Source organism: Channa argus, chromosome 4 (assembly GCF_033026475.1).
Source record: "Channa argus isolate prfri chromosome 4, Channa argus male v1.0, whole genome shotgun sequence".
NCBI classification, from domain to species: domain Eukaryota; kingdom Metazoa; phylum Chordata; class Actinopteri; order Anabantiformes; family Channidae; genus Channa; species Channa argus.
The window spans coordinates 25,128,958-25,145,940 of record NC_090200.1 but is presented as its reverse complement, the minus strand read 5'-3'; the positions used below and the strand labels follow the sequence as shown (position 1 = coordinate 25,145,940).

General features: G+C 41.3%; 2 protein-coding genes across 4 annotated transcripts in view; both read left to right on the top strand.

The window, feature by feature from the left end:
* The window catches only part of jph3b (junctophilin 3b), a 53,002-nt gene extending 39,874 nt beyond the window's left edge, over positions 1-13,128 (top strand). Inside the window, exon 6 of the mRNA XM_067500138.1 lies at positions 11,496-13,128. Coding sequence (XP_067356239.1) covers positions 11,496-11,576 — 81 coding nt within the window. The 3' untranslated portion in view covers positions 11,577-13,128. The remainder of the gene's footprint in view (positions 1-11,495) is intronic.
* Positions 13,129-14,993: 1,865 nt separating this feature from the next.
* zcchc14 (zinc finger, CCHC domain containing 14) overlaps positions 14,994-16,983 on the top strand; it is a 29,019-nt gene continuing 27,029 nt past the window's right edge. For all 3 annotated transcript variants that reach the window (XM_067500136.1, XM_067500134.1, XM_067500135.1), the window contains exon 1: positions 14,994-16,328. In XM_067500136.1, coding sequence (XP_067356237.1) covers positions 15,828-16,328 — 501 coding nt within the window. In that variant the 5' untranslated portion in view covers positions 14,994-15,827. The remainder of the gene's footprint in view (positions 16,329-16,983) is intronic.

Below are 16,983 nucleotides of genomic sequence, written 5' to 3'. Positions count from 1 at the left end.
GAAGCAGACACTAAGTTTAATGTAAACCCAAGGCACAAAGGGAAATGATATAGTTACATCAAGAAAATAGGAAATGTTCCCTACAACTATTCAATTCAATTCAACTTTATTTATATAGCGCCAGTTCACAACAAAGTTATCTCTAGGCACTTTACAGAATAAAGTCAAGACTATAAAGATGTATAGAGAGAACCCAACAAATCCCCCTTGACCAAGCCCTAGGCAAAAATGGAGAGGAAAAACTCCCTTTAATGGAAGAAACCTCCAGCAGAACCAGGCTCAGGGTGGACGGCCATCTGCCTTGACGGGTTGGGGTTAGTGGAAAGTGGAGAGAGAAAAGAAAAGAGCAACAAAAGCAACAACAAACTATTGGGCAGGTTGGTTGGACCAGTAGTTGCACACTGGAAAACACACAGCTCCAAAGCCAGAGACACCTGCAGAAAGGGACAGAGAGAGGGACAGAGGACAGAGTTTTTTGACAGAGAAGGAGAAAGACAACTACGGGAGAAAACACACAGAGTTAATGTCATACAGTGGTGAGGAGAGCAGAGATGGACAAGAGGAGGAAAGGAGCTCAGTTCATCTGGGGGGTGGGTCCCCCAGCAGTCTAAGCCTATAGCAGTATGACTATAACTAACTATAAGCTTTATTAATGAGGAAGGTCTTAAGCTTAGACTTAAAAGAAAAGAGGGTGTCTGCTTCCCGAAACTGAACTGGGAGCTGGTTCCACAGGAGAGGAGCTTGATAACTAAAGGCTCTGCCTCCCATTCTACATTTGGAAATTCTGGGAACCACAAGTAGGCCTGCATTCTGAGATCAAAGTTGTCTTCTGGGATGATATGGTACTAAGATGTCTTCTATACATGATGGAGCTTGACCATTCAGAGCTTTATATGTAAGAAGGTTCTAGGTTCTAGGTTTTTCTAGGTTTCATGGGAAGCCAATGGAGAGAAGCTAGTGAAAGTGAAATATGATCTATCTTGCTAATTCCAGTCAGCACTCATACTGCAGCATTTTGGACTAATTGCAGGCTCTTTAGGGAGTTTCTGCGGCATCCTGAAAGTAGGAAATTACAATAGTCCAACCTAGAAATAAAAAATGCATGGACTAGTTTTTGGCATCACATTGAGGCAGGATGCTCCTAATTTTGGCTACTACTTTTCCTACTTCCATCAGTGGAAGAAGGCTGTTCTTGAGATTAGTTTGATATGTGAGGTAAAGGATATATATATATATATATATATATATATATATATATATATATATATATATATATATATATATATATATATATATATATATATATATATATATATATATATATATATAATTACAATAATAATTAATTAATCAATAATAATTAATTATAATAATTAATAATTAATTAAATGTTTAATTATTATTATAAGCACATCATCCAGACACACTGCTTCACTTGGTGACATGTTTCTTCCTTTCAAAAGCACTGATCCCTGTTTTTCTAACAAACGATTCCCCACATGCAGTTTTTCACAGCTGATAAACTGAACAATTGGAACATGGTGGAATTATGGCAGCTGGTGTTGATAACATTTCTAGTTGTCAGCACTTTTGGAATGATGTAGAATTGTGTCACTTAGTGCATAGGTGTGTCTGGTTTGTGGATTTTAATAGTTTCAGGACAACAACAGAGGTATGGCAGAGACAAAGAAGCTAACCCAGGCTACTGACAAACAACCAAATGTGATTAGAGAGATCCAGGATGATTTTAAAATCTCTATGGTGATTGTGGACAATATGAATACTTTAGAAAGGTACCAAAATTATTGTTTAAAAGTTATAATATTTCATTCCTGTCTTCACAGCTTCCACTGTCACCCTGTCCTAAAATGTATTATTTCAGATTTAAGTATTCATTATCAATTACACATTATATGTAGATATTTAGTTCATTTGCTCATGATAGTTTTTTGTTGCCTTACAATGAAACATTTACAGAGTTTTCATTTTAAAGTATAATTTAAAATTTGTATGAAATCAAATTTATTGATATGTGAGGAGTGAACAAAAACAAAAACCCAGAATATGAACAGTTTTCCCTGGTGACTGCAGTGGTTATGTTCCAGTAAGTATCAGCATCACTATGAGATATTTCCGCATTTATACTACCAAGCATTACACTGTGGAATGTATCCTGAAAGCAGTCTCAGAGGCAAACAGGTGCAAAGTAGACTGGCACAATCCTTTGTTAATTTGCTAAGGGTCAACAGTACATGAACCATATTAAGGTAATGGCTCAGTCTATTCACAAACATTTACAGGTTTTTTTTGTAGATTCCCCTCCTTCAAGATCTTTGATGAGCAGTAATTTCTATGAATACCCCCCTAAAAAGATGCAAAAGTGGTATTTTCTTTAATAAGTGCAGTAAACCAACATCACAACATTAACATTTTTCTGTAAAACAACTTGCTACAAAATTTGACTTAAAATAAGTAGACACATTACACAGGTTTGTAAGTGATGAAAGCCTTCATCGTCGATACACTGCTGCTACAGCAGCCTCTACATTTCTGGGAAGGCTTTTTAACAGATTTTGGAAGCTGGCTGCTGGAACTGATACAGCCATAGAGCATTAGTAACATCGGCTACTGACTAGCACTTCCAGCCTTCCAGTTTTTCCCAAATGTGCTGGATGCGGTTGAGATCAGAGTTCAGAGTTCAGATTAATCAAATCCATTCACACCAAACTGGGAAAACCATTGAGTTATAATTTAGTTCCGGCTTTGTGCACTGTGGCATTGTTACATTAAAATAGTACATTCTTCAACAAACTGTTGCTACACAGTTGGAATCACACAACAGCAGAAAACACCATTGTGTGTTGTAGAAGTATGTTTTCCCTTTTCACTGGAGCAAGACACAATAGTTGAAACCTTGAAAAACAGCCTCAGATCCAAAGTCTATTGCTTTCATTTTGAGTACCTTAGACCCCTGAGATGCTTTGTTTGGCCTGAGTATCTCACTGGACAGCAGCTGTATAGAGCATTTCTCATATCTGCCATGTCACTGCCACACATTGATTTTACTAAAAGGATTTGTTTCCCACTGTCATGAGAATACATCCCATCCCCAGTGACATAACATAATGTTATCCCACATATTAAGATAATCCTGGGGGAGAGGCACAAGGTTTAACCTTGTGAAATAAAGAAAGATTTTTTGTGCAATGAGCAAGCAGGGGGGATTACGGCAGTATAATATAATTTTTTGGCTACGTCTTGACTCAGGATGGTGGATGGCTCCAAATGCACTAATCCTGGATAATAATACGGTCACAGCATTAGCTAATGAAACTAACAGGAAAATCAGCAGCAGAGTAAAAATCACACATTGTATGCTACAGAAATATACTATGAATACAAACACACTCTCTCTCTCTCTCTCCCACACACAGACACACACACACCCACACTGTTTGTGTGTAAACTGTTGAATACAGTTCCACCAACTTTCACTTTAATACACATTTGTCTGGAACAGAGTGATGGTTCTGGCACAGTGTCAGTCCTTTATTCAGTAGTATAGTGTCGGCTCCTACCTGCAACATAAAAACATGAAACCATAAACACACAATGCATACACACAGATATACAGGCATAGACAGAACCCCAGCGGTCCTCTCTGCACCCTAGTAACAGCAGATTGGTAGACTAGCCCCTTCCTCACTGAAGGCCCCCTATTGGTTAACCGGCACTCTGTTGCTAGGGAACAGCTTATGCCTTGCTTCAAGGATGGCCAATCGGTGGGCATGTGTCAGTGACAGAGGGGCGGAGGGGTGGGTGGAGGTGGGGTGCTTTGTCTGTGTGTTTGCATCTGCAGAGAAGCAATAAGGATTCGTGTTAGACAGGTTCACAACATACACAGATACTATCACACCCAGATACACTGTGGAAACACTGGGGCTGCTCTTACAAACACACACACACACACGTCCTCAATCAATCAAACTAACTTTATTCATATGGTGCCTTTGTGAAACATTGTGCATTATATTAAAAAACATCTAATAGATGCTTTTCTTTCATCCAACATAGCATAAAATCTCTGCACTGCAACTCTGCGTCTTCTCAAGGTATCAACTAGTCAGCATCATGGAACAGAAAAATGAACCTCTGTGCATCCCAGAGGCTCGTATTTACAAGAAGTCCCAAGATGACCAAGTCTCTCAGGGCTAGCAGTAACAAAACTTAATATGATGAATAAAAGATATATTAAATATAAAAATATAAAGTTGTATTTAAAAAGTAAAGAGGGGGTTCACAGACAAGCCAATGACTCTGAGATAAACACACCTTTAGGATTTCAATAAAAAAAAACATAAAGTTTTGATGCCCTTGGTTTGAGCAGCCGAATGGCTAGTGTATTATGAACCCAATAAGCAGGGACACGTCTTTAAATCATGTCCAGTCACTATTTCACTGGTAGATTGATAAACCAAGAATAAAAGAATAAAATCTTAAAATGCACAAAGGAGCCTCTAATATCCGAGAGATTTTACATCAGTTGCGTGTATACAGATTGTGTCCCTTTATAGTGGTCAGCACACATGCTGCTGTATTGGCTGCTCTGCAGTTTATCTAAAGCATTTATGGGCAAGCCACAAAAGAAGGCATTACTGTAGTGCAGTGAAATCTGCTAGGGATGAAAGTCTCTATGCATGTAGAGATATACAATAGGTGTACTTCTGCAGTATTTCCTAACATGATAAAAGGCTAGAATAGAAAAGAGACTAAAATAGAATTTCATATAGTGTTTCTCATCTTCAGTGTTGAGATAAGAATCAAAAATCTGACCAAGTTACAAGCTTGGGGCATAGTACAATGTCTGTTTCAAAGCCTGTGGACCAATCTTTAAGGAATTGTTTCTTAAGACAAGTTTGTGTCATAAAAGAGTCGATTTGATACTGAAAATAAAAAACTGACTTTACAGAATGGTATTGAATTTCAGTCCACTGCAAATTAATTTTTTGTCCAATGCAACTATGCAGTGCCACTGCAGAAACTCATGTCACTCTTTATGTAAGTGAGGCAGACTGTCAAGATTTGGGGGTGGAAGTGTTAAATGGTGGTGGAGAGTGTCACTTTCAAGGGACCAGGGTTTGCATCTTGCCCCTTACCCACACTCAGAGTTTGCCTTAAATTAACATAAAAACTTAAACCATATCATATCTAGCATTTACAGGTAATGTTGAAAGTAGGACTTTTAGGGGTCAGCAGTGTGAAATAGCCAAAAGTGAAAATGCAGGACAGGTGATGGCAGTGTAAAGAATGTTTGTTTACAGAAGTTCACAAGGTAAATTCTTGATAATATGACCATATATTACAAAGTACAACTAGCAAATAAAGTTCTGAAAAAACAATGAAGACTAGTAATTGTTTGAACAAGCCAGACTGTCTATGATGAGAAAATACTTCAATTAACTGGCAAACATGAAGTTCAAAGTCTAAGGTATGGGCATGGTAGTCACTAATTACCAAATAAGGTGTCTAAACAGAGGAGGATATAAGAGTTCAGAGCCTGAATCTACAATCTCGCAATAAGTGGCAGTGGGAAGAGGGCTTAAGTCCTAAATGGAATTCCACAGGTAAAGGGAATTCCACAGGTAAATCTTATTTTCCTTTCGCCTGTTTCCTTTCAGGGGTCACTATAGCGAATCATGTGCCTCCATCAAACTCTAGCCTCTGCATCCTCTTCTCTCACACCAACTACTCTCACTACATCCATAAATCTCCTCTTTGGTCTTCCTGTAGACCTCCTGCCTGGCAGCTCCAACTTCAGCATCCTTCTACCGATATCTCTCCTCTGAACATGTCCAAACCACCTCAATCTGTCCTCTCTGACTTTATCTGCAAAACATCTAAGATGAACTTAACCTCTGATGTACTCATTCCTGATCCTGTCCATCCTCGTCACTCCCAAAGAGAACCTCAACATCTTAAGCTCTGCTACCTCTAGCTCTGGCTCCTGTCTTTTCTTCAGTGCCACTGTCTCTAAGCCAAACAACATCGCTGGTCTCACCACTGTCTTGAACACCTTTCCTTTCATTCTCACTGATACTATTATCACACAACACACTTGACACTTTCCTCATCCATTCCAACCTGCTTGCATTCGCCTCTTCACCTCTTTTCCACACTCTCCGTTGCTCTGAACCGTTGATCCTAAGTACTTAAAGTCCTGCACCCTCTTTACCTCTGCTCCCTGTAACCTCACCGTTCCACCGGGGTCCCTCTCATTGACACACACGTATTCTGTCTTACTGCGGCTAAGCTTCATTACTCTGTTTTCCAGAGCAAACCTTCACCTCTCTAGATTTTCCTCCACCTGCTCCCTGCTCTCACTACAAATCACAATGTCATCTGCAAATATCATAGTCCACAGAGATTCCAGTCTAACCTCATCTGTCAGCCTGTCCATTACCAGTGCAAACAAGAAGGGGCTCAGAGCCGATCCTTGATGCAGACCCACCTCCACCTTGAACTCCTCTGTCACACCTAAAGGACATCTCACCACGGTCTTACAGCTCTCATACATGTCCTGCACCACTCTAACATACTTCTCTGCCACTCCAGACTCCTCATACAATAGCACAGCTCCTCTCTCGGTACCCTGTCAAACGCTTTCCCTAAATCTACAAAGACACAATGCAACTCCCTATGACCCTCTCTGTATTTCTCCATCAGCATCCTCAAAGCAAATACTGCATCCGTTGTATTCTTTCTAGGCATGAAACCATATTGCTGCTCACAAATGCTCATCTCTGCCCTTAGCCGAGCTTCCACTACTCTTTCCCACAACTTCATGGTGTGGCTCATCAGCTTTATTCCTCTGTAGTTGCCACAGCTCTGCATATCTCCCTTGTTCTTAAAAATTGGCACCAGTACACTTCTCCTCCAGTCCTCTGGCATCCTCTCACTCTCCAATATCTTATTAAACAAACTAGTCAGAAACTCCACTGCCACCTCTCCTAGACACTTCCATACCTCCACAGGTATGTCATCAGGACCAACTGCCTTTCCACTCTTCATCCTCTTCAATGTCCTCCTCACTTCACTCTTATTAATCTTTGCTACTTCCTGCTCGACACCAGTCACCTCTTCTACTCTTTGTTCCCTTTCATTCATCAACTCTTCAAAGTTCTCCTTCCATCTTCCCATCACACTCCTGGCACCTGTCAATACATTTCCATCTTTATCTTTAATCACCCTAACCTGCTGCACATCCTTCCTGTCTCTATCTCTTTGTCTGGCCAACCTGTACAAATCCACCTCTCCCTCTTTAGTGTCCAACTTAGCATACAAGTCCTCATATGCTCTTTGTTTGGCCTTTGCCACCTCTACCTTTACCTTACGCTGCATCTCCCTGTACTCCTGTCTATTCTCCTCAGTCCTCTCAGTGTCCCACTTCTTCTTAGCTAACCACTTTCTCTGTATACACTCCTGAATTTCCACTTTCCACCACAAAGGTCTCCTTGTCCACTTTCCTCTTTCCAGATGACACACCGAGTACCCTCCTACCTGTCTCCCTGATCACATTAGCTGTAGTTGTCCAGTCATCTGGAAGCACCTCCTGACCACCCTGAGCCTGTCTTAGTTCCTCCCTGAAAAAACTCAACATTCTTCCTTTTTTCAACTTCCACCACTTCATCCTCTGCTCTGCCTTTGTCCTCTTCATCTTCCTCACCACCAGCATCATTTTACACACGACCCGCCTGTGTTGTCTGGCTACACTCTCCCCTACCAAAACTTTACATTCACTGATCTCTTTCAGATTACAACGTCTACACAAGATGTAGTCTTGAATGCTTCTACCTCTGCTCTTATATGTCACTTTATGTTCCTGCCTCTTCTGGTAGAAAGTGTTCATTACAGCCATTTCCATCCTCTTTGCAAAGTCTACCACCATCCGTCCTTCTGCATTCCCATCCTGAAGACCAAATCTGCACATCACACTCTCATCACCTCTGTTACCTTCATCTACATGTCCATTAAAATCTGCACCAGTCACCACTCTCTCACCTCTGGGGATTTTCTGAATCACTTCATCTAACTCACTCCAGAATTTCTCCTTCTCTTCCAACTGACATCCTACCTGTGGGGCATAACCACTAACAACATTGAACATCACTCCTTCAATTTCCAGCTTCAAGACTCATCAACTTGTCTGATACTCAGATACCTCTAGTACATTCCTCACCAACTCCTCTTTCAGGATAACTCCTACTCCATTTCTCTTCCTATCTGACCCATGGTACAACAACTTGAACCCTGCTCCTAAGCTTCTAGCCTTGCTATCTTTCCACCTGGTCTCCTGAACACACAGTATATCCACCTTCCTTCTATGCATAACGTCAATCCACTCTCTGGCTTTCCCTGTCATAGTCCTAACATTCAAAGTCCCTACTGTCAGTCATACATTCATAGCTTTCCTCTTCTCTCTCTACCTACGAACACACCTTCCTCTTCTCCTTCTTCGACCAACAGTAGTCCAATTTCCACCGGTACCCTGTAGGTCAGCAGCACCAGTGCCAATCGTTGTTAACCCAGGCCTCGACTGATCCGGTATGGGAGTCATTTTCTGTGTGAAAGTCATGCTTCGCATTTTTAACTTAACATGTTTTTTTACGTCGGATGCCCTTCCTGACACAACCCTCTGCATTTAACCAGACTTGGGACTGGCACAAGAAGACACTGGCTTGTGTCCCCTTGCAGTTGCATTAAGTAAATGTTATTTGTTATTATGTTTGGTGTGATTTATGTTAAACTATAAGCATGTCCTCATTATGCTAACAGAAAAATCGTATCAATTTGAAGTTCTGTTCTTCACAAAAATGTATTTGCATTTGTTGTTTGCTCAGAAGAAATTCCCGAGATTTTTCTATGGGCACCTGTTGCGCTACTACATCACATACATAGTCATTAAGTTATTAATATAAGATATGTTGATTAATGTACCTATGTATAAAATGGCCTTTCTTGTTGTTTTAATTGATAACGTTTGAGACAAGGATCTAAGTTATTCTTCTTTAAGTGAAGGTCTCTGTGCTGGCGGGAAGATGCCAGGAAACAGAAAAATGATTTGTTCTTTGCCATTACTTCATCTTCAGGATAATAAGCATAAATGGTGTTTGGCAGAGCAAGTGAGACAGTGGAGAGATAAAGCTGCATTTCTCAGAGTGTTCAGGCAAAGGGAAAAGGATGCCAAATGGCAGAAATAGTTTTTTTTTGTGATAATATATCACCCGATTTTAATAGCTATTTCTGCGATTAAAACATCTTCCAATTTGAAAGTTTATTTTTTCAAAATGCCTTCAATAAACACACTCTGTGGATATTACGGTGACTTTAATGTCTAAAATACAACATGGACACACACTAGGCTGGTTAGTAATTTGCCATTTTACAGGAATATGTTTTAAGGTGCATGTTTTCTAAAATAAAATTTACTCACATCTGTCCTGGGTTGTTCAAAGCAATAGTTCACATTTAAGGAATGCTCATTTGCTTTCTTGCCAAGAGTTAAACAAAAATAACACTTTTGTCGCTCTCTTTCTTTTCTCTCTTCTCACTTTCCACTCACCCCAACCGGTCAAGGCAGATGGCCGCCCACCTTGAGCCTGGTTCTGCTGGAGGTTTCTTCCGTTAAAGGGAGTTTTTCCTCTCCACTGTTGCCTATGGCTTGTTTAAGGGGGAATTGTTGGGTTCTCTCTATAGGTCTTGACTTTATTCTGTAAAGTGCCTTGAGATGACTTTGTTGTGAATTGGCACTATAAAAACAAAGTTGAATTTAATTTAATTGAATTAAAGAAGAAGAATAGATTTTTCCTCAAATGCTGAGCAGTTCCATTAAGAAGCATATCCTGACTGATCTGAGAATTTCTATATGATTTACTGATTGAGAAAACAAATTATGAATGATTCTGCTCTTTTGGCATAACTCAAATAATAAGTATAAAATTAATCTTACACAAGTAAAAGAAGTGAAAGATCCAGTGTAAAAACAACAATGATGAATACATAATTTAGGAACTGTCCCAGAGCTCCTGAATACAGAGCATACACACATTTTCCTTATTTAATACCAATAGAAAAGGCATATGATCAGAGGACTGTATCCATTTAGAGTGTTGTAGTCACTATGACACAGATCAGTGATAAACCTGATCATAAATAAAGCTTGATGATCACTGGGTTGATCTGCAGAGGCCTTGTTAGCAGCCACTCTGGACAGATTCATTTACAACAATGTTGCACTAATGCACCTTAATATCAGAGCACAGTATTATTTCCCTTTCCCACTTAGTCCCACTGCAGCTATTGTTCAAATGATTTTATAGGTAGACCTAATTATAATGATATTTTACCATAGGTTTTTGGATGTCTTGTTTAGGTAAAACCAAAATATACTTTATGCTAACACCTGTAAAATGAGAAATTCTAACTGGCATAAAAGCAGCATTGATGATATGATAATGTCAGTGAAATCACTAAATTCACATTCACAGGTGGTCAGAAGAACTGGCTTTGCCCCATATGACCTAAGCTGTCAGCAAACATCTGCTGAAGTGTCACTGAGCAAGACACTGACTCCCCTTCTGCTCCAGGCTGTTGCTCTGTAGCAGAGATTGACCTCTGACCTCACTCTGTCAGAGAAGGTGGACTTCCCTGTGGAATTAACAAAGGATTTCTTTATTTATCTTAAGATGAAAATTGCTCCTTTGTCACTGCACTACATACATGTCATCATTGCACCTGGTTTCTTTTTCTATGAACTTACTTTCAAAAAGAAACTACAAATTTGAAACAGTATTACATTTATGGTTACACTGTTCATACATAGTTTGAATTTCTTGTATTTGTTTTTATTTAGCATTTTTGTATTATGTCATATTTGCAGGTAGAAGCAGTTATGCAAACCATGGCCTGTCTTACAGATAAAAGTGCCATTAAGGTAGAAATCTCAAATTTATCTGAAAGATAGATCAGACACACATACAGCTGCTTTGCCACTTTTATTGCATATGACACAACCATTATTAGGTTTGCAAAATACCAGGGGAGCAGTGGCACCAATACTTATTACAATGTTGTACAAATGCACCTTTTCCACTATACTGATAAATTGAGGAGTGTGTCATCAACCTCTGTTGAAAATAGTGGTTTTGGTCCTGCATTAAAACAAAGCCCCTAACCATCTACACTTAACCAATGCTTGGTTTAGAGTTTTTGTTCTCCTTTATTTCTCTTACACTGGATGTTTACTGACATATTAATGACGAAACTCTGGTAATGTAAAATGTATTTGCCTTTGTCTCATGCTTTGATGGATAAAGAAATGACTGTGTGCACATTATATAGTTAACTATATGTGTGAAAACAGCTTTGTGTGTGTCTGTGTCTGTCCATGTTATTGACATGCTCCCTCTTTTCTCTCTTTCTCTTTCTCTCCCACGCAGGCCTACAGCTCTATCCTGGTTGTCATGGTGATTCTGCTTAACATTGGAGTGGCTATTTTGTTTATCCACTTTTTTATTTAAAGACAGCACTGCTTTCAGAGTCAACCTATCTATGCTACAACAACTATAAATTCATATGAGTATTACGGCGAATCTTCTGCCCCTGCGTGTTTCCCGTGCGAGGACTGCAACCGGCTAAGGGAAGACTAGGGCCGAGGAAGTCTCCACCACCATTTTGGTTAAAGGTGGCTAATCTGGGCCAACCTCAGATAAGCTTGGTCCAGTCATCATGATAAAGGATATGCAGAAGTGCACAACCCAGCCATGGACAAAAGAGGGGCAAACCAGTCCAGGTTAACTGGACTACAGGGAATGATATAGTCCAGAAACTGGACTTAAGTGAGCTTCATTAGTTCAAGTATAAACTCAAGTGGGGCTGAGCCAGTCTGACTCCCAGGCCTTGAGAGATGCAGCAGGGATTACAGCAAGATGTCTGCTTCCACTGTCTGCAGACAGGACTGACAAGACAGACTTTTTCATCGTCAAATCATAGTTTTCAACAGATTTGTAACTTCTAATTTATTTATTAACATTTTCTCTCATGTACAATACATTGATGGGTATATTCTTTCATTTTTACCCTTCCTCCCCTCTTTATACAACCCCTGCCTTGTGGTCCCTTCACCTGCCTAGCTATTGTTACTGATGGCTCACGGTCTGTGTTTGTCTGTGTCCGTGCTGCTTGAGCTGCCATTCCGAAATGCCTGGACATATGGTTGATGGATACCTGTTCACACACACAAACATGCACTCACATGCACTTATTGCATATACCCTATCCCTCTCATTCATCTGCTATCGCTCTAATGTCTGTCTTCTCTAATTCTTCATCTTGTGTGGGGAGTGAGAAATAGGCGCATGCTTATGTGTATCTCTACACACAGTAGGTTTGCAGTGCACACATTTTTGTGCAGAATATGTGTGTTTGCATCTGTTATTGCCTTTTGTATCTTTCCTGACAGCGTGTGTGTTCATGTATGTGTGTGCATGCATTGTGTCCAAGTAGCTTTGTGGCCTTTCACTCTGCTTATATACTTTAAAAGCGCATCTCATGAGGACACAGTTGCTGCTCAACCACATGTAACCTAACAGCATCAGCTGACAGCAGTGTTGTCTCCATCTCTCCCTCCTACTCTCCACCTCCGCACACACCAGTCAGAGGATGGAGCTTCCTCTGAGTTGGTGGTAGTTTAAGACAGACCGTCCTTGGCAAAGCCCTGTGCCTACTCCAACGCTGGCAGAGGTGTTTAGAGGAAATACTGCCTTGAGTGTGTATAATGCCACACACGGCACAAAATACAAAATCATATTAATAAATCAGCGTCTTCATCTGCTTCTCTCAAAACGTAACCTAAAAAGATATCTTTTATACTATGCTTGCAAGATGTATTTAAAAAGTTGCCACCTGCCTTGCTTTTGTTGCATAAATACAACAATGCATGCATATGTAGTGTAATATCTTAGTTGTGCATTGAATCTGAAAGCAAAAAATAAAAAAGCTTCAGAAGCACATGTGACATGTTAAGTTTTGATAGGAGCAAGTGTCTGGAGAGCAGCCTATTTGGCACAAAAAGTTGAGTAAAACTGCAGATGTCTTCTAAATACTGATGTTGAGAAAAACAAACTGGCGTGTGTGTAGGGCTAAGTAATACTCCATGCAGTCATAAACTAACTTTTCAAGAACATTGAAAGGAAATGATGCAAGTCATTTTTAGCTTGATAGTATGCAGCGGTTAAGGGCGAGGTCCGGATTTATTGCCTCCACTCCTGTGGCGACCTAAGACCCGCACTGACTGAAGGACAGTCAGAAACGCAACAGTTTGTCTACTTTTACATTCCACTGAAAACACTGGCTTTTACTTTGTCTCTTCAACCCATCTGCCAAACCAGCCTCTATGTTTGTTTGCATGTGTGCACATGAATGCTCATTGGAGTGTGTGAACATGTGTGTGCATTCTCCTTCCACGTGATGGGATAGGGTGGCTGAGCCCGTTGCCATCAGTAACAACTTGCAAGGGGGCAGGAAGGATGGCTGTTGTTTTTCTGCTCCGACATGTGCTTTGAGACGCACTGTCGGAGCTCAAACTTGGATGTAGGCTCATTTCTGTTGTTCCCTGACATTAATAAAAGACTTCAGTCTGATGTGCCTGCACCCTGAGAGGCAGACAAATCTCTTTTTTTCTTTTTAAATTAGTTTTGGTTCCCAGACAGAAACAGGGTCTAAGAAGCTATGCTGTATGCCATCAGCCTGGTGACGATGGCCTGCGTCACCCCGTTACTCCGCAGCATGCTACAGCATGCCAATCGCTCTCTTTATAGTTTGACTCTCCTCTTTCTTTCCTTCTTTCTTTCTTTCTTTCCTTCTTTCTTTCTGTTTCTGGGAATTATTCTGTTTCGTTTTTTGAGTTATGTGGAGAAAATAATGAAAGTGTTTGAAAGAAAATGACTCTGGCTCTCGTGTTTTTAATCTCTCTGCTTGTATTTCATATTTTGTGTGTGTCTGTGCATGTGGTAGACAGTACCCCTGATGCAGAGCAGTGGTACAGGCCTGTTTAAGAGGGAGGGAAGGGGCATGGTTACTATAGAAACAAAACTCAATTTTCCTCCGGTATGGATGTGCGGGGCCCATTTTGGGGCGGGGTTTATCTCTAGAGGCCTATGTTTTTATTGCCTAGAAGGATTGAGGGAAGGACAGTTGTATGGATGCAGATGAAAGGAAGTTAAAACAACAAATTCTTATCTTTGTTGATGAAAAACCAAGATTCAAAGGAAAAGGAACTGTGTGTTGAGTACATTTTTAGTAGGCTAAATGATATTTTCATTATCTGTGAGCAGCCACGTCCATTTGTGCGTCTGCAGCAGCATCAGGTTTCAACATAGAGCGTTATCACACAGTTCATCACATGGACATAACGCCATCTTCTGGTCTTAAGTGTTAACTACAAATTGACAGCACTAAACACTGCATACATTACTTTAACTTATAACTCTAACGTTATTACTGATTATTGTGAACAACGGCTCCTGCCATCGACCATCTTTTACCAGTACACCCAAAACTACATTTGTACAACAACATCCTATAACACCAAAACAACTTTATGGTAATATAACAATTCTGGTAATGGTAGCATTCAGGTAAAGCTAGTAAAAGTGATAATTCGTAACTAGTCTTTATAAATATAGACGACTACTTTTATGACTACGGTGAGATTATCATAATAAACATTGGCTGAAGGTGTAACTGGCACTTTAAAGCTCTGGTAACTAGGCTGAGATATGTATGAGCGCATGAGAAAAAGATGTGAAATAGCAGGGCAGCGGAGATCCCTCTGAGCCAATCGCGCGAGAGACTGTGTTTACAGTCAGGACCCGCGGCCAATCAGAAAAGACGTTTGTGTAAGTTGGGTTGGTCTTATTGCCAGAGTTGGGATAATGTTATACACAGCTGTTTTTTTTCTCGATTTCAAGACTCAGGAGTGGATGCGGGCAGCATAGGCTCCGACTACATTTTGCACCGAATTCATTCATGGACATTAGACTGTTCTCGTCGGATTTTGTCAAGCTACGGTGTTTGCTGAGGTTATGTTATGGCCAAAGGCAGCAGAAGTAGCGTAAGCCAACACTAGTTTTGTTGTTAAACTTCAACCCAACACAGTCTTGCTAGCGGGTCTGAGACTCGGGGGCTGAGCTTGTGCTGACGGGTCCTCAAACAAGTTGTTGAAACCATGAGGACGGAGGAGCAGTGAGTAAGAAGGGGTAGTTGTGCGGTGCGGGACAGCAGAGCGGGGCAGACACCTTCACTGAATGGGGCGGCGTGTTGTGATTGTTTTTCCCCATTCAGCACGAACAGTTCCTGCAGCTTGAGGTGGGCTGCGGTCCGACCGGCGGAGTGGGCCACGGCGGAGAGACTTCTGGCTTCCGTGCTGCGCGCTGAACACACACACACACACGAGTAATTTGGCAGCACTGGAGGCGACTTTGAAGAGATTATGGTTTTGAACGGCTTGCTGCCGTGTCGCCGTTTGTCCGCCAACAAAGGAAACGAATGCAACATCTCTCGTTTCACTCCTATGGCCGCAGTAATGACTTCACTGAAAGTTGACGACTTTATGGCCACTTGAAGAGTGGCGCTGCTCACGCGCGCCTGCGCATTTACGCACGTACACGTGCACACGCGCTCCCTTCAACTTCACTCAGTTGAAAATCTGATATTTTAACTTACCCTTGTTGTCTGACAAGTAAAAGTTCAGGTTCAGTTAGGGTGGATGTATGAGAATGGTGGAGAGCCGGAACTGTGTCCAGAGGGAGGGGGTGTACCGCTGGTTCTCCTCCCTCAGCTCAGCCCAGAGAACTGAGTTCCTTTGCGGCCTCCTGGACCTCTGCGTACCCATCGAGCTGCGCTTCCTCGGCTCCTGTCTAGAGGACTTGGCCCGCAAGGACTACCACTCTCTCCGGGATGCCGAGATCAAAGCCAATAACCCTACCGACCTTTCGGCCCTCACTAACATCACAGACGAGGTGGTCCGCAGCAAACTGCTTGTGTCCCTCGCCCTGCTCGGCTCTGACAACCGCGAGGCGGCGAGGGTCCTGTACCGGACTTTAACTCACATAGACACTGTGATAAATAACTATGGTCTGGCGCTAAACGACGGGAGGACAGAGGAGCAGTTTCTTTTGCTCTTCACCATGGCCTCTAATCACCCGGCCTTCAGCTTTCACCAGAAGCAGGTGCTGAGGCAGCAGCTCAGCCAGATCCAGGACATCCTGCAGGTGAGAGGGATGCTCAGGGTGGCACCAGAAAGTTAACGCACAACATCTGGGGGAGTGGCGGCATGTGCCTCTATTCAGTTTTAAAGCCTTGCAAATCACCTCCCTCTAAAAGAAAGCATTTTATACTTGAGTAGTAAAGGATACTTGGAAACAAGTTTCAAGTTTCTATGGGAGATTTCAACCACAGCACAATATTCGAAATTCAGTTACACCTAACTTTATTCAGACACTGGGTATGAAGTACTGCAAATACAGCTTTGCAACATTTAGATGCACAGAGCCAATTCATTACTAACACAGTTGTTCAGTAATAAACATTTTGCATGCACAGGCAATGTATACAGGTTGTATGAGGATGAGACTTTAGGTCTGCTTTTAAGTGGGCACTGTGAGGGGAAGTGAAAGCAACCAAAGTCCTTTTTTGTAGGTGTGAATGACATAAACAATCCACAAGAAAGGATTCTACAGAGTGAGCGACTAAGAACATGTGTTTATCCACTGTCTGAACTATATGTTTAGTGAAAGAGCTCATGAAACAGGTAAAACAGTGCTGCAGGCTGCTCTCTTTATGGCCACCTTCACCCATCTAGCAGGTCACATGTGAGGCCTAATAGCAGGTGGAAAACTAATTTTAGGGTTCTCCAGGAGATACTGT